The 14855-nt window shown below is 47.3% G+C and overlaps 2 protein-coding genes across 2 annotated transcripts; one reads left to right on the top strand and one right to left on the bottom strand.

The window, feature by feature from the left end:
* The first annotated feature begins 6884 nt into the window (after nt 1–6884).
* On the top strand, nt 6885–11075 carry LOC101773652 (adenylosuccinate lyase). The gene is made up of 10 exons (XM_004984532.2): nt 6885–7170; nt 7270–7452; nt 7598–7813; nt 7912–8094; nt 8673–8894; nt 9060–9176; nt 9300–9443; nt 9621–9722; nt 10162–10230; nt 10566–11075. The coding sequence occupies exons 1-10, from the start codon at nt 7009–7011 to the stop codon at nt 10797–10799; spliced, it is 1632 nt and encodes a 543-aa protein (XP_004984589.1). The 5' UTR covers nt 6885–7008; the 3' UTR covers nt 10800–11075.
* Nucleotides 11076–13088: 2013 nt separating this feature from the next.
* LOC101773242 lies at nt 13089–13903 on the bottom strand. Its single transcript, XM_004984531.4, has one exon. It carries the CDS (start codon nt 13635–13637, stop codon nt 13338–13340), a length of 300 nt encoding a protein of 99 aa, XP_004984588.1. The 5' UTR covers nt 13638–13903; the 3' UTR covers nt 13089–13337.
* Between the last annotated feature and the right edge of the window lie 952 nt (nt 13904–14855).

Here is a 14855-nt window from a genome sequence, read left to right as displayed (position 1 = left end):
ATCGCTTCAGTACAGCTCCTTGTTGACCTTCGTTGAAGTACGGGTGCTCCAAGGGCCGCTTTCGCACAGACCCGGATTTGGTCTCGTCGTAGTCCAGCATTTTGTGCAGCAGTCTACAAGATTTCACGATCAAGTTGGTATGCAATCCTCACAACGCAATGCCTCTTCTGTTCAGTCACCCCTACAATCTGCTCTCAAAGCATAACACGTTTGCGGCCATTTCATGATTCAACCCGCCGCGTGCTGCCCAGCGCGGCATCCCGGTGCAAGAGCGGCGCGGACCGGCGGTGGCGCGCGATGGGCGGACCAGCGGCGGCGTGACGGGCGGACTGGTGGCGGTGCGCGACCTGCGCATCGGGGAAGGAAGATGGGGGCAGTGGAGGAGAGAGAAGAGGAGAGAGAGGGGGGCAACCAGGGAATAAGTGGGGAGGGGGACCACTTTTAACACTTTTAGCACATTTTAACACCCCCTCCATGTGTTTATGAAAAGAGGGGTGTTAAATTTTAACACTTCATCTTTAACACTTGTGTTTGGCAACCAAAAGTGTTAAAATCTGTTAAAAAGGGGGTGTTAAACTTTAACACCCCCTTCCCAAACAGGCCCTAAAAAAGATCACGAAGTTTATAAATCTAACAAAGAACAAGAATAGTATTTCCTCTGGTCCCTAGTTTGAGACACCTAACCTAGCACGTAACTGACCGAAGTATTGATTTAGGACCACTTACTGATCCTGAAGTCAAGAATCCACTTGGATCTTTTGCTATTCAAGGGTTCAAAAATTATTGACAAAATCATTGTTGTCAACTAAGATCAAAACTATTATAATGTCTATTGCATGTAAGGAGTACTCTCTCCGTTCTAAATTATAGGTCATTTTGATTTTTTAAAATTTATTATTTTTCTATGCACTTAGATATACTCTATGTCTAGATTCGTAGCAAAATATATAAATCTAGAAAAGCTAAAACGACTTACAGGAGGAAGCAGTAAAGTTCAAAGGATGTCAATCACTTTGTGTTTTCCCTTCATTTTTTTATTTTTTTTCTGGTTCCCTTGTTTGTTTTCTAATTCCTTGTTTTTTTTCGAGTCTTTTTCCCTCGCCTATCACCAACTCAGGAAGTCGGCTTTCCACCTTCTACTAGCCATTTGTTTCTAGTTTGGCAGAGATCCTATATTTTTCCTAGATCTCTCGTAACATTTGGACTAATATGTCATTTATATCATTTAAGGAGCGCATTTTTACTCCATCAATTATTAATCCTAACAAAAGCAAGGAAAACCCATGACCAATTAGTAGAAGGCATCCCATGCCTAACAATGTACTAAGCACGGGCCCTTGGGGTGCTCCCGTGTGCCCGGACAGGGTGCATCCTTCGGATGTACAAAGCAACGATCTAGATGCGTGCATGTTGCACTTTTGCATTAGTCTTTGTTCTTTTTACGAATCCACCCGCCGTCCAAAAATATCATGCATCTGGGGCGTAGCTTCCGGCTGGGTGCACGAGAGCATCCCAAAGGACTCGGTGCACCCGATCTAGACCTGGTTTGGTTCGTTTGCTTATTTTTAAGCATCCGTCACATCGAATGTTTAGATATTAATTAGGAGTATTAAACGTAGACTATTTACAAAACCGATTACATAAGTGGAGGCTAAACGGCGAGATGAATCTATTAAGCCTAATTAGTCCATGATTTGACAATGTCTTGCTAAAGTAAACATTTGCTAATGATGGATTAATTAGGCTTAATAGGTTCGTCTCGCTGTTTAGCCTCCACTTATGTAATGGGTTTTGTAAATAGCCTACGTTTAATACTCCTAATTACTATCTAAACATTGATGTGACACTTGCTTAAAAATAAGCAAAGGGAACCAAACGCCCCCCTACTCTGGGGAACTTCTTTGGGAGGGCGCAAGTAAAGAAAGCAACCCTACTTCATGGGAGGAGTGTTGCTCCACCATTAAGTGTGCATGTCACATGGTTCTTTTAAGACATGAGTTTAGCAGTATCTACAACCCCCTTTCGGGCTCCGTAGCAGGTATGAGTTCTTTCAAACTTTATGGTTCTTCTTTCGCTATGAAGTAAGAAGGCAATGGAAGTTAAGTTGCCACTTTCAACAATTCAACTTACAACAATAGTTGACTTCAGCACTATCATTGAAGTAAGCTAGGCTATAAAATTCCGTGAAGTCCACAACATTTATCCAAGCGCACAGCATCCTCATGTTTCTTTTCTAAAAATGTGTACAGTGTGGACCATCCTACCCTTTGTTAATCCCCTCTAAACTACTCCCTCCGTCTAAAATTATTAGTCATTTTATTTGGCTTTTCTAGTTTCATACATTTAACTATGCATGCAGAAATAGTATATATCTAGGTGCATAATAAACTCTATAAATCTAGAAAAGCCAAAACAACTAATATTTTTGGATAGAGTGAGTATACATTTATGATTTTAGAAGTACAAACTCATTCTAAAGCATGGATTTATTAAGTTGGGGCGTGATTGGAAAACATAAGGCACAATTTCCTTGGACTTGTAGAAGAACAAGTACTCCCTCCGTTCTAAATTATAGATCGTTTTGGCTTTTCTAGATTCATAACTTTTGTTATGTATCTAAATTTGGTGTATATCTAGGTGCATAACAATATCTATTGTTGGATTTAGTAACCGGCAGTCCACCAGGGGGTTACCCAGATGGTAGATTTGTAGATGGGAGAGATCGTAAGACCAAGAGCTTGAATGGTAACACAAGGGTGCAAGGTTTAGACAGGTTCGAGCCTCCAGAGAGTAATACCATGCATCATGTATTTTGGTGGATTGTATTGCTGGTATGGGATGCGAAAAGTTGATGTGCGTTGGGTTGAGTTGAGGTGCGTTGTGTTGAGTTACCACCCTAACCGCCTTATATAGGCTAACGACTTAGGGTTACAAGTCGGATAAGATCTAATCCTAATCGGTTGTTACATGAAAAACAATCTAAGTTGGACTACAACATGTATCCCGCAATATCCGAGCAAAATCCGTGTGCCCAGCCTCCGAGCTTGTACTCCACGCGTCTTTATGTCTTGGCCCGCATGGCATGGTCGGACGGGCCCACCTGTTAGGACCGACCAGTATCCTGGTCGGTGGGGACCCGTGGGTACTCTTATCCCTCAAGATCCCGAGCGATGTGGAGTCGAACAGAAACCTGACGGATGCGCAACGAAACTTGTAATGTACTCGGCTGAAGTTGTGGTGTCTTCATAGTGATGGAGAGGCTACGCAGTGCTCAAAAAAGGAATAAAAATTGAAGATTCCACAATTGTATGACCAAATGCGCATGGCTACACGACTGCCGAGCTCCGGGATGTTAGGCATCCTGTAGATCGAAGGGAAGCACATGGAGGGCGTCGCAAGACACACTCCATATGGAGTAGCCCCTGAACATTGAAGCGATTAAAGTAATCGGCCAAATGGTCAAGAGTCTGATGTATTGTTTCCATCGTAAAAGGATCCAAATATAGTGCCCAGCCCCCGAGCGCGAGGACTGGTAGAGCCGCAGAGGCACGCAAACTTGAAATAGGCACCTAACCACCAAGCGCGAGGACTGGTGGATCCAAGGAAGCACGCCAACCTGAAATAGACGTCTGGCCCTCGAGCGCGAAGACTGGTAGAGCTAAGGAGGCACGCTGACCAAAGTAAGACGCCCAATCCCCGAGCTTGGGAGTCGGCTGAGTCGCAGAAGTACTCCAAGTCACCTCCCGCACCCAGCCCCCGAGCCTGGGAGGTCGGCCGGGTGGCAGGAGGCACGCTGAGTCATCTGTGGTGCCTAGCCCCCGAGTTTAGGAGCCGGTTGAGCCACGGAAGTATGCCGAGTCCCCTACCGCCCCAAGCCCCCGAGCCTGGGAGGTCGGCCGGGTGGCAAGAGGCACGCTAAGTCGTCTGTAGTGCCCAGTCCTCGAGCTTGGGAGTCGGCCAAGCCATGGAAGCACGCTGAGTCGCCTACCGCCCCGAGCCCTCGAGCCTAGGAGGTCGGCCGGGTGGCAGGAGGCACGCTGAGTCATCTGTGGCGCCCAACCTCCGAGCTTGGGAGCCGGCCAAGCTACAAAAGCACGCCGAGTCATCTACCACCTCGAGCCAGAGAGGTCGGTCGGGCAACGGGAGGCATGCCGAGTTGTTTCTGAGCTGTAAAAGTAGAATGCAAACATTATGTAGCATGTTGTAGAATATTTAATAATTGAATAATTTGGAGTTTTATTCAGCATATAAATAAATCCTTGCACGTCCTACTCTTGTGGGCCATGTAATTTCCTCGGATAGTTAGCCTGTTACGTTTAAGCACCTAGCCTTGCTTAGCCAGCAGTCTGCTGAGAGTAGATCTCGAGCTTGTAGACGGGGCATCACAAGATGAGTCGAGGTTTCACAAATTAAAGTGTGTGCTACCCAAGTACTTTAGCAACTGTTAAGAGAGACGGACAAGCCGCAAAAGCAATCGGAACTGTGCAGAAAAACAAATAGCGTGCGCTGGGCACTCATAGGGCACAACCCCTGACTGCCCGTGTAGTGGACGGACCAAGCTGTATAAGTAGTCGGAGGTATGACCAGGGTGGTCGGTGAAAGTCACGGAGCTATAGAGGAGCCAAGGCGTATGGAGATATACGGAAGCCGTAAAATATTTAATTGGAAATAAGACTTAGTTTGTGTCGTGGCCAAGTTGGAGAGTCAGCGTCATGCCCGAGTTGGCCGAGCAAAATCAACGAGCCACGGAGGAGGTAGTTAAGGAGTTGGACCTGTAAGTAATGAAAAAATTGTAACATGTATCAATCTATGTCTTGAGGCAAGAAAACTTGTTGATTAACTTATGTAAAGGCAAAACTCGTTCCCTTCCTTGGTATGTTCAATAGGACACCGTGTGGCCTAGGTCTGTAGCCGCTAAGCGCCTGCCTTGCCCAACTAGCACTTTGCTGAGAGCGGATCTCGAGCTTGTAGAGGGGACAAACGCAAGTTTGTCTAGGTTTCGCATGCTAGAACGCCGTCCACATGAGTTAGTCGCACAACCTTGAGAGGGGTAGGAGAAAAGTTGGGACCTGGAGGTCGGCGCATAGCGGGGGAAGCCCCCAAGCATAAAGGCAAGTGTGTGGTTTGTCGAACAGGTCGGACAACCCTCGAGCGTGATTAAGAGCTCGGCTAAGAAAGCGAGAAGGTAGTAGGTACGCAAAGAACTTTTGAGGTTTTATTTATTCAATGTAAAATGTAAAGAAAATACGTAGCTTTTAGTTCCTTAGGGTAGAAGCGCCGATGTTCACCACAATCTGGAAACTGGGTGGGTTCAGGTGGATTTTCAGTTTGGATCTGGAACGGCTGAGCGAGTTTTTCAGAAGGCACAGCAGCCGAGTTCTTGAGGCCAAAAGGGGCGAGGGGAAGGCCCGACGCCAACCTTCTGGCGCGTAGTGCCACCTTGGAGAGATTGATGCACTTAGCAATTGTGCTGCTGATGCGGTCTAGCCCCGCGATTAGATCGGAGGGCGTGAGTGGGCGGGCTGATGCGAGGACGCGCTAGACCCTCTCTAAGAGAGAGATTGCCAACCTGCTGGGCAAGCGGCGTGATGATTCTCGGGTGGAGACCTTGCTCCGTTGGTGCGGATTCGACGGATACCGAGCTAGCGGTGGGCGTCGAGTCAGCGACGGAGGCGGTGGAGTTGGAGTCTACCGGCATGCTCCCTCAAGCGAAGCTGGATCGGATTGCCAAGAAAGTCCTTCATGCTCTCGGGGAAGATGACGCTGGGGCAGGATGCCATCGGGCTCGTTGGGGAGGATCTCACGATCACCCCTACCTGTCGTGCTAACTGTCGGATTTAGTGACCGGTAGTCCACCAGAGGATTACCTAGGTGGTAGATTTGTAGGTGGGGGAGATCGCAAGACCAAAAACTTGAATGGTAACACATGGGCACAAGGTTTAGATAGGTTCGGGCCTCCGAAAAGTAATACCCTACATCCTGTGTTCTGGTGAATTGTATTGTTGGTATGGGACGTGAAAAGTTGATGTACGTTGGGTTGAGTTGAGGTGCGTTGCGTTGAGTTACCCCAAAGGTGTCCCTAGCCGCTTTATAAACACTGACGACATAGGGTTACAAGTCGGATAGGATCTAATCCTAGTCGGTTGTTACATGGAAAGTAATCTGAGTCGGACTACAACATGTATCCTGCAATATCTGGGCAGAATCTGTTTGCCCGACCTCCGAGCTTGTACTCCACGCGTCTTCATACCTTGGCCTACACGGTATGTCGGACGGGTCCACCTGTCAGTATCCTAATTGGTGGGGACCCGTGGGTACCCTTATCCCTCATCTATGAATTTAGAAAATCCAAAACGATCTATAATTTGAGATAGAGGGAGTATTTCGAAAGTGAAGCTAAAACAAACATTATTGTGAAACGGAGAGAGTATAGTTTTCTATTGCCACTCTTAATTTCTTGCTTATTCTTTCTCCCAAGGTCAAGTATATAATTTTGGATACATTTAACTTTGGCCATATCAATCAGCGATTGTAATACAAGAATCAAAGGGCATGCTTAGAAGTGATTAAGTGATACTCTAAAACGTACATCTATATTTCTAGGTCTTTAATAAGCTGCTTTGCGATGTTAAAATCATGTGCAAAAAAAATGATTTTAAACATAAGAAACCTTGAAACGTGACAATATGTAGAACACGAGGGAATATCCGAATACGTGCTTACCGTCCAAACGAACGGCCCCGGTCCTAAGTCTATCCGTGGAAAACTACCCCGCCGCCAGGCCCGCCACTACCGGCCTCCCCGGCGCCCGGGCCGAACGAATTGCCCAATCAAATCAATAAATACCCTGTTCTTAAACCCCTCTCCTCTCTCTGCACCAAACCCTTTATCCCCTCCCCTTCCTCACAGCGTATGACCCACCGGCCCACCCGCAGCCACCCCCCCGCCGTATCCTTCCGCCGCACCTAGGGTTTAACCGCGCACACCACCCGCCGCACCTTTCGAAGCATGTCGGCGCCGCCGTTGCTCAAGCCCCCGGCAACCGCCGCCGCGGTCTCTCCCCGCACGGCCGCCGCCCCGAGGGCCACCGGGCTCCGCAGCGCCTGTGCCCGCCCGACGCGGCGCCTTCAGTGCTCAGCCCCCGCTGCCGTCGCCGGAGGTTCCGCCGAGGTGACGAGGCGCAGCTTCCCGTAGAATTCCTCAACTCCCGCTATGTGTTGATTGCTTGCGACTTACTTACTGGTCATGTCGTGCTGTTCTGTTGGTCAGATGGACGATTCTGCCCCGGGCTGGGCGGAGAGGTCGCTGGAGGAGCTGGGCAGCTTGCCGGACAACGATACGTTCTGCCTGATGGCGCTGTCGCCGCTGGATGGGCGGTATGGTCGCTTCATCAGGGACCTGATGCCCTTCTTCAGCGAGTTCGGACTCATCAGATACCGTGTTCTGATCGAGGTACCTGACGTTTAATTTAGTACAGTTTGTCCTCCTATCGTACATTATATCTGCGCGCCCAATCTTCACTCGAGGGTGGAATACTAGAGTGTGCGGCGCTGGTGTTATTGTCAATGTTGCTCATCTGAGGTGCCTTGTTCTGCAGGTCAAGTGGCTACTGAAACTTTCTCAAATTCCTGAGATCACTGAGGTGCCTCCTTTCAGTGAGGAGGCCCAGCTCTTCTTGAATGGGATTATCCAGGATTTTTGCATTGATGATGCGAAGGTAGTAAAGAAAATCGAGAAAACAACCAACCATGATGTGAAAGCTGTTGAGTACTTTCTGAAGCAGAGATGCAGCTCAAATCCAGAGATTGCAAAGGTATGATGACCTTCAGGTCGCACCTAGGATTTTAACAGGTGTAGGAGTATATTTGTGGTTAGCCTTAAAGCTGAGTGACATTTTGAACTTCTTCCCAGGTATCGGAGTTCTTCCATTTTGGATGTACCTCTGAAGATATCAACAATCTGTCACATGCATTGGCTCTGAAAGAGGGGGTAAATGAAGTTATGTTCCCTACCATGATCAACATATGCAAAGCATTGTGTTCCTTGGCAACACAAAATTCAGCCTACCCAATGTTGTCCCGAACTCATGGGCAGGTATGAAGACACCTTCATTCTGTCGTAAATAATATTTACTTATACTGTTGAGTAACAATAACTGCAGGTTTTTCTTTACCCTGATTTTGAGGTACAACTTTCCCATAGAGAGCTCTCAAATGCCCTCTATGTGACATAATACGGTGAAAAAATTACTTATTAAAACTTCATTGTTTCACAAGTTTGCTTGGTGTTCATGCAGTAAGGTGATTCTGGGAGATGATAAATTGATAAGTTCATAGTGAAAACTGGAATTGATTGATCGTGATTGATGAACTCATTCTGCTAGTCACAAGGCAACATTGATGGAGTAACATAGCAAATTTTGCATTCTTACCAACATAGCTTAGGGAATTAAAAAAATAGTATACTATTTGGTCAAATAATCTTCAAACTTTTAATTTATACGAGAAATGGGGGGAATTATATTTCTAAGTAAAAATTCTATTCTTCAGCAATTCACATTGTAGAGTTTAAGCTCACTAATTCTTTCAATGCAACAGCCAACCCAATTGATTTGCTTTATTGGTTGTTACCTTTTGAATCCTTTCTTAATCGTTTTCAATTCTTGCTTGTAGCCAGCATCACCAACAACGGTGGGAAAGGAGATGGCAAACTTTGTAGCCAGGTTATCTGATATAGGGAAGAGTTTTTCAGAGGTGAACATACTAGGGAAATTTGCTGGCGCTGTTGGTAATTACAATGCTCATGTGGTTGCATATCCAGAAGTTGACTGGCCTAAGGTGGCAGAAGAGTTTGTTAGATCCTTGGGTTTGCAGTTTAACTCCTATGTTACCCAGGTGATTTATATTCTTTGACATCCAGCTGTTCCTCATTTCCTTCTCTTGTCATGAATGTTCTTGCACAGTTAGGAGCTTTTCCCCATTATTTACCTTATATTTCTCAAATGCTAGAGTAATCATAACCATCAATGTTGTTCTGATGCAGTGTTATCCTTTTTACAGATTGAGCCACATGACTACATATCAAAGCTTTTCAATCTGTTCTCCCAGTTCAACAATGTGTTGATTGATTTTGACAGAGATATGTGGTCCTATATATCACTAGGCTACTTCAAGCAGGTAAACTGTGGTGGGTTGACTGTCTGAGGGAATTGCCTTTGTACTGAAAGGGGGAAAAGTAGTGATGTTATTGATTTATATCTTCCATTTTGACTTGATATATCTTCCAAATTCTGTTTTCAGGTACCAAAAGCTGGTGAAGTTGGTTCTTCCACTATGCCTCATAAAATCAATCCCATTGACTTTGAAAACAGTGAGGGCAATTTATTTTTGGCGAATGGTACTTTATCTGCTATAAGCATGAAGTTGGCGATATCTAGGATGCAGGTATTTTCTTGTGTCTTGCCTTATTCTACCCTTCAATTTTGAGTTTCCCAACCTGAGGTGTCAGAATGAAAATATGGTGCTTGTGTTGCTGACATCTATGCAAGATTGGAACTTAGCCTTTGTGTTTGATCTCAGTAGCATCTGTACTAATGAACTACCATGTTATATCATTGACAGCGCGATCTGACAGACTCAACCGTTTTGAGAAACTTGGGTGTGGGATTAGGTCATTCTCTATTGGCTTACAAAGCTACAATGCGTGGAATCAGCAAAGTTCAGGTACGTGGTCCAGAGCTTGTCCTTTGTCACATCATATTTGATATTGTTGTACCTTGAATATTGTTATTGTATACGTGACCTGAAGTTCATCATTATCAAGTACTTAGAATGCTTGATGCTCAAGCAGATAGACCTACCTCACCGCTTGCTCTTTTTATAAGTCTTGGTCCAACAGGAAAACACACTATAGATTAGTGGAGACTGGAGACTGCTAGGTGTTTACCCAACTGTTATTGACACCACTCAAGTTCATGATAACTGACTTAGTAGGATGAGAATGTTCCTTTGTTCACTACATACTTGCATTTCGGACCACTGCATGGAATTATCAGATGTTTACCCTCATTTGCCATTAACCTGAGATGGTTAAACTTACATGCGCTTTTAAGTAATTATGATCAACCCAGAATTTTATACGCTGAATTGGCTATCTACACAGGTGAATGAATCACGTTTAGCTGAAGACCTGGAGCAAACTTGGGAGGTCCTCGCTGAGCCAATACAGACAGTAAGGCATTCTGTATTATTGTTTTTGTTCTGCCCTTGAATTTGGTTTTGATTTACATGACAATGGTCAACCCTATGCTTCAATTGAGTAGTTACACTGGAACTCTAAGAAGTTTGGATGTTGAGTCGCTATTAGTTTGTCAAAAGTGCTTATTGAGTTATTGTGTTATTGTCTTGATATTGCATTAGCTTGACTGCATTTCAATCCATTGCATTTTTAGACACATCTTGCTTTTCTCAAATAATTTCAACTTTCAACTCTCAAGGCCAGATGGATTGTTATTTCCCCATCAAGTATATATCACATTATCATGCTCCTGTAATTTACCATTTTAGGTGATGCGGAGATATGGGATACCTGAACCTTATGAGAAGCTGAAGGAACTGACTAGAGGACAAGCTGTCACCAAGGATAGCATGCAGCAGTTCATTGATGGTCTAGACATACCAGAGGAGGTTCGATCAAAACTTTCGAAGCTAACACCGCATTCTTATACTGGACTAGCAGAGGATTTGGCCAAAAACATCGAGAAGTTTGTTGATCTAGAATCTGGATTCATGATCAAGTGAAATTCCATTAAAGAAATGGATAATCTTCTCAATTTTTTTATTTTGCCAACGGCGGTGCAAAATAATGGACGGGTACTCGAGAACACTGACGTGTTGTGGCCTCAGGGATGGTCAGCCACGTTAATTTGCCTGGTTCTCATTTAAAATATTTTTGGTACATGTAAAGTGCGGCTCATGGAATTATGCCAGCTGTAACCTGAGGGAAAATTATCAAGCTATAAAAGTGCTTGGTCGATTTTTATCAATAATTAGTTGTTGTGCAGCACCCCAAGTTAATATGGGCTCCGGCATCTGGCCTCTGGAATCTTTGCCGAAATGTGGTGTTTTTTTTTGCATGTTATGCTGCTTCTATCAGTAGTGAAAGTTGTACGCACGGAAGTCACGAAATCAAGCGATTTTTTTGTTTATTTCAAAAAAAACGAAAAATCTGAACTCAGAAAACAAATGTGTTGTTGTGCAACTCTGCTCGAGGTCTCCTGCGGTGTAAATCGCCCGTGACGTTTCATAGCTGCATCATTTTGCAGCGCTATTGCTGCCAATTTTCGAAAGCATCGAGATGAAGTGAGAAAGCTATTGCTCCCAACTTTCGAAAGCATCGAGATGAAGCAAAAGCAGACTTCGATATAGTTAATTAATTAAATACCCCCTCAGGCTCTAAGAGCATCTCCCCATTCGTGATTCGCTTGCAATTTGCAAAGCAAATAATGCTCGACAGCGACAGAAAAGGAGCTTTACGAAGTTACGAGCCACCCATTCGGAATTGACACCAGAGGCTGTGACCCTGGGACGAGACGGGGTTTGTTCATCCTTATCCGGCCCCGTTCAGCACCCACTACCAGTCTACCAGCTTCCAAGAGGGGTTCTTTTGCTGCACGGCACGGAAGACAGCGGGGGTCAATCCTTGCGTGCGTTCCACTCGCCGGAGACGAACACGCAGCCGTGTTGGCTGCCTCTGGTAGGGCCGTAGGGGGGATCCGGTTCCGGTGTTCCAGCCGACGCGCGAGGCGAAGCACGTAGCGACGGCCCCCGGCGCGGTGGGGGTGTCCTGGGACCACGCCTCCTGTGCGTTTCGGTTGGGAGCATGACTGCTTCTGGCTGGCAGCTGGGCGTTGTTCCTGTGCTCGTACAGGCTCGGGCGATGATGATTTTGGCAGGGACGCCGAAGGCGACACGCGCAGCCGTTTGTCTCTTTGCAGCTACGTGTGGCACTGTGGCGCGGGGCGTGGTCCTGCTGTTGCGCTGAGCTTTCATTTGTGACGGGACCGGGATTGAATTCAGATGAGGATCATCGGACATACCGGAATTCGACTTCTTACCAACAACAAGAGTCGGAACACCTTAATTGCGGCCAGAATACTACTTGAAGAGGGGTAGGTACAAGAAACCGCAGTTCCGTGTGCATTGCAGTTGCAGGACCAAAGGATCAACCAGCCTCTTCCTAGTACTCTTTCGTAGGAATTTGGCCAAACAACTGTTTGGAGACGAGGTGCAAAACTTTAGTAGGATCACATCGGATGTTCGGATGCTAATTAGAAGGATTAAATATGAGCTAATTACAAAACTAATTGCATAGATGGAGTCTAATTCGCAAGATGAATCTATTAAAGTTAATTAATCCATCATTAGCAAATGGCTGTAGCACCAGATTGTCAAACAACTGTTTGGATACGAGGTGCTAAACTTTAGCAGGGTCACATCGGATGTTCGGATGCTAATTAGAAGGACTAAACATGAGCTAATTACAAAACTAATTGCATAGATGGAGTCTAATTCGCAAGACGAATCTATTAAAGTTAATTAATCCATCATTAGCAAATGGTTACTGTAGCACCACATTGTCAAATCATAGACTAATTAGGCTTAATAGACTCGTCTCGCGAATTAGACTCCATCCGTGCAATTAGTTTTGTAATTAGACTATGTTTAATACTTCTAATTAGTATAAAACGTCCGATGTAACAGGTGTTAAAATTTAGCACGGTCTTCCCAAACACGAGATGGTATCCTTGGCTCCAGGGCTCCTCGCTGGCTGGCTCCCAGGGGTCTCGTACTAGGAGCGTGATAGACCGAACAGTTGCACTAGCACGTGACTGTACCAGTGTGCTACAACCTACCAAGCGTACAAGTACAATACAATGCCTCCGGAGTATGATATTTTTAGACTGAAACGCAACTGAAGCCATTGACCCGGCTGATTCGGAAACTGAGATATTTTCCCGCAAATAAAGCCGCCTCCGTTCCCATCCCACACCTACACCCTCCAATTTTAGTAATCTCCCCCACTAGTTCTTGATACAGTAGCGCATTCTGCTCGTAGTCATAGATCCCAAATGGCGCACAACCGACAGTCAAATCCAATCACAAACACATCCTAGTTACCATTACCATTGCAGTAACATAGCTAATCCATTCATACCTAGCAAAGCTAATTCAACACAATCACAAGCAGTAAAAACGAAGAAATCGCACAGAGGAACCATTTCATACTGGCGGCAGCTTCGTCGCACTCGCGCCTCGAAGCTCACCGGAGCTCGCCTCTCAGAGCGTGCAGCCGCAGCAGAGGAAGAAGCAGCACATCATGGAGACGAGCGCGACGGACTCGACGGCCGTGACGACGCCCCAGAGCGCGGAGTCCACCAGGAGCGGCACGTCCCGCACCAGCTCTGGCCACCGCCGCGCCGCCGCCGCTCCGAGCTGCTCGGGGCTCCACCACTGCCACTGCCACCACTCCTGGACCCGGAGCCGGAGGTGCGCGGGCGGCGAGGGGAGCAGCGCGGCCAGGCTGGGCAGGCCCAGGTCCGGCGGCCACCGGAGCATGGACACCAGGCTTCCCCCCATGGGGCGGCCGAGGGCCGAGGGCCGCGGCCGGTAGCGCGGGGCCCGGCGGCGAGCTCCACCTGTTGTCTTGGCTAGTTCCCTTCTTTCCCTCTCGGTCTCGGCCCCGGGTGCGGCGGCGTCGGCGTCGGTCGGTCGTCGGCCCGTCGCTGTGGCTGAGCGGGTGTTTTGTTGAGTGGCTCGAGGCGTGTTGTGTTGTCTGGTTGGTTTGACAGTTTGTTTGGTCTTGACTCTTGATGGGGCCGGTGTGATGGGCTGATGGCGGTATAAGGTGTTCTACTTCCTCCATCCACCACCTCTCCCGTCGTGTGTGTGGCTGTCGCGGGTTTTCTGCCACGAGGGTCACATGGCGGTGGGCCGGCATCGAGGGTGACGGCTGGTGGCCTGGGCCTGCTGGCCCGGCGTGCCCGGCGTGCGCTCTCGGATGGGAATCGTCGGTGTTTCAGTACCGCCGACTAGCAATGGGCTAGCACACGCAAAAAATAAAAGAGTTATACTAGTTCGGAAAGGTCCTACATCTAGTTGTTATACTAGTTCGGAAAGATCCCTACATCTAGTTTTGGCAGGAGTCGTGTTCCTTGAATCGAGTGTAAAGATCCCTACATCTAATTTCGGCAGGAGTTGTGTTCCTTGAATCGAGTGTAGTGATCTTACAACGAGGTGCTTGTAGGCAGGCGATGCGTGGGGGCGTGTGTGTGAATAAATACGAGAGGGCGAGAAGGAAAGTCCGGTTCCCCTTATATAGGCTAGGGATCGAGTGACAATGTTGAGAAATGGAGGGGGTCCCCAACCTCGAAGGTCGGGGGTTGTGGCATGGTCGGGCAGCCTTGCACCAAGGGGCCTTATTATCCTGTCTTCTTGGTCGATCGTGGGCATCGTATGCCCTATACGGTGGGTTCTGTGCGGTGTGGGCCGTTTACGCACGGCCTGACTTGCTCCGTGGAGTGCACCGTCCCGTCCGCCCACCCCGTGGTAGTGAATGGGATGGAAGCTGCCACTGACGTTCGTATCGGAGATGAGTGGATGAGGGTCAGTGGCCTGGACGGGGCATGCCGCTTCTCCCAGCTTTCCCCAACCTCCTTGGCACGCTCACGACCTCGCCACCCCGTTACGCCTGGCGCTAGGTCCCACCTTGCCTGCGAGCCCGTACAGGGCCCGACGTGGGGGCAGAGTCTTGATCTTGACGGTTCACCCTGGCGGCAAGGGTGATGATGATGGCGG

This window comes from Setaria italica, chromosome IX, assembly GCF_000263155.2.
Source record: "Setaria italica strain Yugu1 chromosome IX, Setaria_italica_v2.0, whole genome shotgun sequence".
Lineage (NCBI taxonomy): Eukaryota > Viridiplantae > Streptophyta > Magnoliopsida > Poales > Poaceae > Setaria > Setaria italica.
Note: the sequence above shows the minus strand (reverse complement) of the source record. Positions and strands in the feature narration are given on the sequence as shown.

What these genes read in the sequence shown, in the direction of transcription:
- LOC101773652 (XM_004984532.2), top strand. Translation starts at nt 7,009, where the DNA reads ATGTCGGCGCCGCCGTTGCTCAAGCCCCCGGCAACCGCCGCCGCGGTC. An exon ending in GTGGAATCAGCAAAGTTCAG is followed by an intron (nt 9,723 to 10,161) that starts GTACGTGGTCCA and finishes CTATCTACACAG; the next exon opens with GTGAATGAATCACGTTTAGC. An exon ending in TCGCTGAGCCAATACAGACA is followed by an intron (nt 10,231 to 10,565) that starts GTAAGGCATTCT and finishes TTACCATTTTAG; the next exon opens with GTGATGCGGAGATATGGGAT.
- LOC101773242 (XM_004984531.4), bottom strand. Translation starts at nt 13,637, where the DNA reads ATGGGGGGAAGCCTGGTGTCCATGCTCCGGTGGCCGCCGGACCTGGGC.